At 38.1% G+C, this 8,497-nt stretch overlaps 1 protein-coding gene across 1 annotated transcript; it reads left to right on the plus strand.

Annotated features, from left to right (window-relative positions):
• Window positions 1-2,302: 2,302 nt before the first annotated feature.
• On the plus strand, window positions 2,303-3,536 carry LOC128128094 (protein TIC236, chloroplastic-like). The gene is made up of 2 exons (XM_052766904.1): window positions 2,303-2,477; window positions 2,571-3,536. The coding sequence occupies exon 2, from the start codon at window positions 2,907-2,909 to the stop codon at window positions 3,501-3,503; it is 597 nt and encodes a 198-aa protein (XP_052622864.1). The 5' UTR covers window positions 2,303-2,477; window positions 2,571-2,906; the 3' UTR covers window positions 3,504-3,536.
• The last annotated feature ends 4,961 nt before the right edge of the window (window positions 3,537-8,497 follow it).

Consider the following 8,497-nt stretch of genomic DNA (forward strand, 5'->3'; position numbering starts at 1 on the left):
GGGTTGTTGGGCTTGAGTTCAAGGCTTATTGAGTTGCAGCCTATTCTAGTTGGACGTGGTTTAAGGGGGAGTATATAAGGTGGATGTGTGGCCGGACTCCTTTTTCTTTCCATTCTTCTGAGTACGGCCGTGCACCCGAAAGCATTCTCTCTCTCTCTTCTAAGGCTTAAAAATCTCGATTTTCTTTGAAATTGAACATTCATACGTGAAGGTATCATCTAGTCGTGCCTCGTTATGATGATCTTGTGCTAAATCGACTGAGAATCAGTAGTCTATTGAAGGAAAAACAGGTTTTCGGCAAAATTGGAGAGTGTACGGCCGCACACCCCGTGTACGGCTGCACACTATGTGTACGGCTGGACCTCTGTGTACGGCTGTACACCCCAATTTGCCTTTAAAATTTAAAATTTAACCAATTGAAAGCCTAACTCAATTGATTATTAGGAAAACACTTGATGTTTATTGATGAATTTTTGTGTTTCTCTCAGATCAATATGGTAGGAATTGAATTCGCTAAAGTTGATAACTTGGGCATTTACCTTGCTGGTCCTCCAGAGGCCCATTCCAAATTTCAATTCATTGTAAATGGCCTAAGAAGATGTTGCTTGTCCTCTGCTCTCACCACTAGTCCTTTCATTTATCAACAACTGGTCAAGGAATTATGGAGCTATGCAGTTGTGTTGAAAGATAAAAAGGATACAAAATTTCTTGAGGCTTCTGTGCATGGAAAGAAAGTCTTGGTTACTGAGCGGATTATTCAAGAGACTTTGCAGATTGGTGATAAGCATGAATTCCCGAGGGAGATTGATCTGGACCGGACTCAAGAGATTCTAGACCAAATGGGTTATGAAGGAACTCCCCCCCCCCCCCCCACTCTCAAGAAGCTATTGCCTCCGTGCTGGAAATACTTAGCTCATTTGTGAGCTGTATCTCTGGTCAGAAATCAGGAGCTAATGAGATATCTCTAGTCAACACCGGCGCAATTGTTACCTTAGCATCTGGAATTGAGTTCAATTTCTCACAGTTTATTTTGCATGAGATGATTGCTAACATTGAAGGAAACAAAAGGGATAAGTTCCTCATGTACCCAAGATTCCTTCAACTTATCTTCAATGTCAAGCACCCTGAAATCGAAAGAGGAGGAGAGACCCTGGATCTCTAATCTATTGGCTCAAGTGCTTTTGGCTTGATGAAGCAAAATCGACCAGAAAAGTTTGATTTTGAAGGGAAATATCCATTGATCAAGTTTGGAATCTTTTCTGAAGAAAGTGATCAATCTGAATCCGCTAATCTCTCTAGCCCCACGGAAACTGAGGATGTCGTTATCTCGGTTTCAGAACATGAAATCGAAGAAGTTCGTGTTTCCCCTGTCGCAATCGTGGCAGAAGAAAGTGATCAATCTGAATCCGCTAATCTCTCTAGCCTCACGGAAACCGAGGATGTCGTTATCTCGGTTTCAGAACATGAAATCAAAGAAGGTCGTGTTTCCCCTGTCGGAATCGTGGCTGAAGAACATGAGAAGCTCAAATGAGAATCGTAAATCAGAAGAACCTCAACTCACTGTAACAGATCTTAAACAAAGAAAATTTCATGATCAATATGGTGATCGTACAAGAATCAGAATGTGGGGCTATGAACATGAACTTAAATGCACTACAAGAAAAAGACCCTTTCACGACGCGCAAATCACGACGCTCACTGATTTATGTTACGCAAAAGAGAGTGACAATAAAAACGTGTCGTCTGTTCAAAAAATTTGAGGATTTAGGTCACGCATTATTGCGTGCCCTTAAATTAGTGTCTAATGTAAAAAAAAAAAAAAAAAAAAAAAAAAAAAAAAAAAAAAAAAACACGGAGGGCACATTATCTAAAACGTGCGTCCTCTGTGATTGTCGCTTTATGATTTTTACTAAAACGCGCGTTCTTGAAAGGGGGAAATGAAATCCCCTCAAAATTCTTAAAATTTTTAATTCCCTGCTTCAAGATCCCCTTCGTTCTATTCTTCCATTTTCTCTGCAAACCCTAATCACGATACCATCTCTGTTGTATACCTCAACAATTCATATATCAGAAAATCATTGGGATAATTTCTAGGGCTTTTTAAAACACTCATTCGACTCTTTTCTCTCCCTCCTCCCCTGTCTATCTATTTAACCAGGCCTCCTGTACCCTAATCCATTTTGAGCGGACGACTCCTCATTTTTCTCGCAGGTAGGAACCAATTAATAGGTGTGACGTACAAATAATGTCATTTTGAGCGGACGACTCCTCATTTTTCTCTTAGATTTAAGACTCCTCTTTCATTAAAAATAGGAGGTAGCAAGGTCAATTTTCTGAGATTTGAAACTATATGTCTCGAATTACAGGTTGAAGATCAGAAATCGAAGGTTGCAAGTCAGATTTGGGATCGAAAGTCTGAGGTTTAGGGTACGATCGGAAGCATCAAGATGCAGAAAAAAAAGCGGAGGAGGCATCAGGTTCGAAGATTGTTCTCTTCTTCTTCATGTATGTGCCCTAGATTTCTTTCTCTTACATTCAATCTCTAAAGATTCTTTTATTCCCTAAATTAGGTACGAAGATTATTCTCTTCTTCTCCATTTGTTTTTTTGGAATGACGACCTCTCCTCTTAGGAGTAAGTCCTGAGTCCCCAATACTTGATCTGCAAGCTGTGACATGAGTTTTTAGTGAAGATAATGAGTAGCAGACTTCAAAACCCATTTGTTGGGGCAGCTTTCCAATCTTCCTTAAAGCCAAGAAACGTGAACTGTTTGGGTTATCTTGGAAACAAATTTCCCAGAAAACCTCGGTATGATATCATTCCACGTGCCAAGAAAAACGACTGGATATCTCACGGGATTAGGTTCTCACAATCATTCGGGAAAATGTTGAGATTTTATGGAAGAATATGGGATTAAGAAGTGGGTTTGTGGTGAAGTCCGTGAAAGAGCCTTTCACTAGAAGCAAAGCTATAGTTAGGTCATTATCCACAGTCTGGGAGGAAGGTTTGCTTCTATTCCAGTGTTCTGTTTTCTATGCTGTGATATCTGGTGTGTGCTTGTTGTTATGGTACAGTCAACTTAAAGCAAATACATTAATAGAATCAAAGCTTTTTCCTTCAGTTTGCACAACATTAAGCGATTATATCCAATGCGACCTTCATTTTTGTAAAGCTCAAAGTGTTTCTCCTTTGAGCATTACATTGGAGTCATGCTGGATTGGGCCTCACAAGGAAGAGTTCTCTTGTGGTGAGGTCCCGACTCTAAAATTACGTTTTCACCCCTTTTCAAGTTTGAGAACGGGAACGATTGTAATTGATGCAGTTGTGTATAATCGCACATTGTTGGCTGCTCAAAAGAGAAAATATTTGTGGTTAGGGATACCCTTTACAGATGGCGTTCTTCAGAAGCATTTGTCAACTGAAGAAGGTATTGATAATCGTACAAAAATCAGAAGAAATGCTCGAGAGAAAACTGCAGCCCAGAGGTCCCACTCTCAAACTTGATCTTTCTTTTGAGCTATTAATGCCCTTAAACTGTTCGACGAATTGCTTATCATTTTCTGTGCGTCTATCTGTTTAAGAAATTAAACAGTACGCATACACAATTACACACTATCCTAATTTCATAACTTGACTAATTTCCTATCCTAATCTGATAATCTCTCTCTTTTCTGAAACATGAAAGATCTCTTTCGGTTCTTGGAACCAAACGGGTCAGCTTAATTGGGCTTGGAAACGCCCCAATATCTTCATCTTCTTCCATTTTTGCTTATCGAAGTCTTGGTGAATCTGTTGCTTCATCTGCTAAAGCTTCTCAAGCTAACAATGTCATTGTTGCTCTTGCTTCTTCACGAGACTTAACTCCTGAATTGAAGCTTACAACTGCCTCAACAATAGCAACTGGTATATTCCATTCAAGAAATAACAACCTGAATGCTCAAATTTTGATCTAAGTATTTCTTAAAGATTCATACTATACTAAGATGATTATGGTGAGATATAAAATAGCTTTTTTGTTCATATTAAGGTCATTAAAGAAGTTAGCACCAGTCTTTTTTGTTACGTCCTTCTTCCACCTGTTCTGATTCTTCCCAGATCTGTTACAAAACTTATTATTGTTTTTGTTTAATTTCAGGTTGTGGATCACTAACTGGTGGAGAAATCTGAGGTAATGCTACTCCTCTATGGTTTCTGTTGGATTATTTGATAACTGGATTTAATGTATCAACGCTTAAGAAAGTTGATTTTGATTCAGAAGTTTTCTGCATCCTTGCCTTTAGTAATCAAACTAATTACATTCTTCTATTTGGAGTTGAATGGACTTGAGCTTTAAATATTTTAAATTACATTTACAGGGGCGTTTTAGGTATCAACCAGGTCAGGTTAGAGCCTTTGGAATGATAGCTGGTGGATCTGGCATCACTCCGATGTTTCAGGTGTTTATTTATTTATTTTAAACCTTATAAAGTCCTTTTTTTAAAATAAAATAAAATAAGATGGTAATTTATATTCTGTGTTAGGTTGTTAGAGCTGTTCTTGAAAACCCTTCAGACAAGACAAAGGTGCATCTCGTCTATGCTAATGTCATGGGTAAAGTTGGACCTGGCGGCCATCCATCTGCGATTGAAACTGGGACGAAGTTTTACATATCAAACCTTGATTACAGTATCTCGAATGACGATATTAAGGTGATTGATACTTTCTTTTTACCTCTTATAGCTAACTTTGGCTAGATCTGGATACCGTACTCCAATGTTTGGATTAACCATAAAAAATCAGACTTAGAATATTTCAAAAAATCAAACTGATTTGGTTGTTTCTTCTTTATTGACGATCTAATAAACGTGAAATTGAAATCCTTATACTTCTAAGTTTGGTACTTGGTAGAAGGCAAAGTTAGTATAAATTACAATACATCTTAAAGATTCTTTGAAGATGTGTAAATCTATTTCCATATTCTTTTACTCGTGTGCAAGGGCATGAATTCAAGGTTTTAGTACCTTTTGTAAAGTTTCATGTTTGTGATTCTATTGTAACTAAATTTTCTTTCCGGGGATGGCTATGATATTGTATTAAAGAAGGCAAGATGCATTAGCGGCTGTCAAAAGGTATAACAATGTCGAACTTGATGGGAAGCCAATGAATATAGAGATTGTGGGATTAAACATTGTGGCCCCTGTTGCTGGTTTTTCATTTCCAAACAACTCTTTTGGAAACATGAATGGTTTTCCAAGAAGGTATGGTTTTTTCTTGTAATTTGAATCTTTGGTTGCATTTGGTTGATTTCTTCCTTTTTTTATTGAAGACGCAGTTCTTTGGCAGATCTTTGCCTTGATTAGGCCGTTCAGATATTTTTTTGGACAGACTTGCCCCTGTTGCTGGTGGGTTTACCAAAATACCCTCCATAAGATAGTTTTATAAGTGCTTTAAGTCCCTAGTACAATCTACTGCATGTAGATGGACAAATTACCCCTGTTGCTGGTGGGTTACCCAAAAGAAACTGCTTTGCATTATCCTTGATTTAGTATGTTAGTTCAATGTTTTGATGGATTTTAGGTTAAACAGGGATGTATCTTTGACTTACCATTTTATTGAAAATGGAATTATGGGTTTGGTTAAAAGAAAAAATAAATAATAATAACTACATGAAATAATGAACTTTTCAAAATGTCTCATTCCATTATAATATCTTTGTGACTTAATGTTTTAATTTGGAACTTGATTGCTTACTGATAGTTGTTTGTCCCTTTTTCTGGATCAGGTTTAATTTGGATTTCAAGCTCACCAGCATCTCCAAGTAATGAGGGATCCGTTACACTTAAGAATATCAGCTTATCAAGAGCATCACTTGCATTACTAAAAGAAGGTTTCTTGTTAGAACTTTTGTTTTTAAAAACGATAAAAGATGGAAATCAAGCATGAAACATGTAGACTGTAGAGATGTTTTTACATGTAAATTTATATATTGTAAGAAATAGAATTGTAAGACATTAAATTTTATGAAATGGATTATATTTTTTGTATATGATATTTTATTTTATATTGTGAGGCATTAAATGCAAATTTAATTTGAAAATCAGTAAATCTATAAAAAATAATTTTTTTTAACATTTAAAATTATGATACGCAAACATGCGTGTCATCTTCATTTATGACATGGCCTTTCTTGACAGAGGCTTTCTTGATACGCATTGCGTGTCATTAACACGCACGTCGTAAGGTTACGACACGCGAATGCGTATCGTCTTCCTTTATGACAGGGCCTTCCTTGATACGCATTGTGTGTCGTAACCGAGCGTCGTAAATGCGCGTCATAAATGCGCATCGTAAATGCGCGTCGTCTCTCTTTATGACAGGGCCTTCCTTGACACGCATTTGCGCGTCGTCTGAGCATTTTACGACGCGCAATGAGCGTCGTAAAAGGCCTTTTTTCTAGTAGTGATGGTGGGTGGTCAAGAGAAATTCTGGAAATCCAGAATACAATAAAAGCATTCATGACTTCAACTCTTGGACAAAGGTTGATCTCTATGAACTCTCAAGGGCTCCATTCCACAATCCTTCAAAAAAATCCGAGTGCTTTCAACTTCAAACAGTTTTTGGATAGACATGTCAAGGATAATTTTCCCTAGATGAAGACAACAAAAGCTTTGGTCAGAAAAGACAAATATATTCTTGATCCTGAAACTAACCAACCAATGAAGATAATGTTGTGGCCAACCACTAATCAATTGAAGGAGATTCCAATCCCACAACACTTTCATGATGGATATCTTGATAGTATGGAATTGGGCCTTTGATAATGAAACAACAACTGTATCCATAAAATTCAAAAATAGAGAAGATGTTCTCAGACTTGTTAGTGCTAAGGATCTTTTGAGGTTCAGAGAAAGAGAGAGAGACATTCACACTTTAGCCCATCATCAAATCGTATGTAGGAGGGAGGTCATGGAGGCTGTTGTGAAAGAATTCACAGGAATTTTTGCCATGATCATCAATGAAAAACTCTGGATGAGATCTATGGGAAAATCTGATGTAAGGTTGTTCCAGAAATCAAAAGATTGAAGACCAAGTCTATGCTGCCCTCAAACCAAGGGGGAGATTGATAGGTCATAATTTAATGGTTTGGGCTAGGCATTCATTTTGTATAGGTCTTGGTAGGGTCTTGAGGTTTGGCATGGTGATTGTAACTTTTGTGTGGCTCTGTACGGCTGGACATGTGTGTACGGTCGTATACCATGTGTACGGCCGTACATGCGTGTGCGATTGTACACTCGTGTACTTCTTGGGTGCTATAAATAGTAGGTTTCTATGTCAGTCTTAGGGTGATGCAAGTGTGTGTTTTCCAAGGTATATGTGACGTCTATGTGATATAAATGTGTGCATGCTTTGCTTAATTATTCTTCTACTTCTTCTACACTCTGAATTGATTGCAATATCATTTGATCACTGATTTGGATCTTAGATTTTGGGACCAAACAGGCCTTTTGGAGGTTGGGCCATGGATAATTGGACCATATATGGGAAGGGTAAAATGGTCCTTCACCCAATGGAAAGATAAAATATAGATTGGACTTTGGATTTTGCGAATTGTCTTAATTGTTTGATTAAGGGTACTTGGTTATGTTCAGTGTAAGGTTTCCAGTAGCAGCAGAAGGCTTCCGGTAGCAGCAGAGCATGTATCTCGGTTATCTCGTACTGTGATGAGTCTCCTCACTGTACCCGTGGGTCGAAGGCACCAATGTCGACCCACTAGGATCTGTTATGCTATTTGTCTTTGTGACTCTTGCATGTTATGTTGGGCTAGGCCCAGTTTATGATGAGCTAGGCCCATTAGTATGATAGGCTAGGCCCATGGATCAGGAAGGGCTTGGCCCACTGTATGTTATGGAGGGTGCTAGTTGTCTCTATGACTCTTGCATTTGTATGTCGGGTTGGGCCCATTGGTTTGGTAGGGATGGGCCCATTATGGTGGGTTGGGCCCAATATGTGGGCTAGGCCTAATGATATGTATGGTATGCGGTATTTTCGGGAACTCTCTAAGCTCTGTGCTTACAATTTTTATGGTTATATGTTCAGGTACTACAAGTTCAAAACGAAAGGGTCTGATTTGATCGCAACGCATCCAACCATGTTTCTGCAATGCAACGACCCAATTTTTAAAAAGAAAATTTTTATTTATAAATAATCAAAACATTTCCAATAAACCACAAAATCTCAAGAACAATTGTTTTCAAATTCATAACATCAACAATTTTATTTCAAATATCAGAGTGTCCCATAGAGCGCATATGAGAGAGTGCATGTCGCGCCATTAAGTCTTGCCCTTTCCCTTAGGCTCAGAAGTACATGAAAGAAATCCACAAACTGTAAGCTAATACTTAGTGAGTTCCCCAAAGCATGCCCAACACAATCCACATAATCAAATATACCATATTAGCTGTAAAAGCTACATAAACCACATAAGCCATTTATACAACATATAGGGATGTCGTGGGTTC

This window comes from Lactuca sativa, chromosome 8 (genome assembly GCF_002870075.4).
Source record: "Lactuca sativa cultivar Salinas chromosome 8, Lsat_Salinas_v11, whole genome shotgun sequence".
NCBI classification, from domain to species: Eukaryota; Viridiplantae; Streptophyta; class Magnoliopsida; order Asterales; family Asteraceae; genus Lactuca; species Lactuca sativa.

Excerpts from the sequence above, each read along its gene's own strand:
- LOC128128094 (XM_052766904.1), top strand. The coding sequence starts at position 2,907 with ATGGGATTAAGAAGTGGGTTTGTGGTGAAGTCCGTGAAAGAGCCTTTC.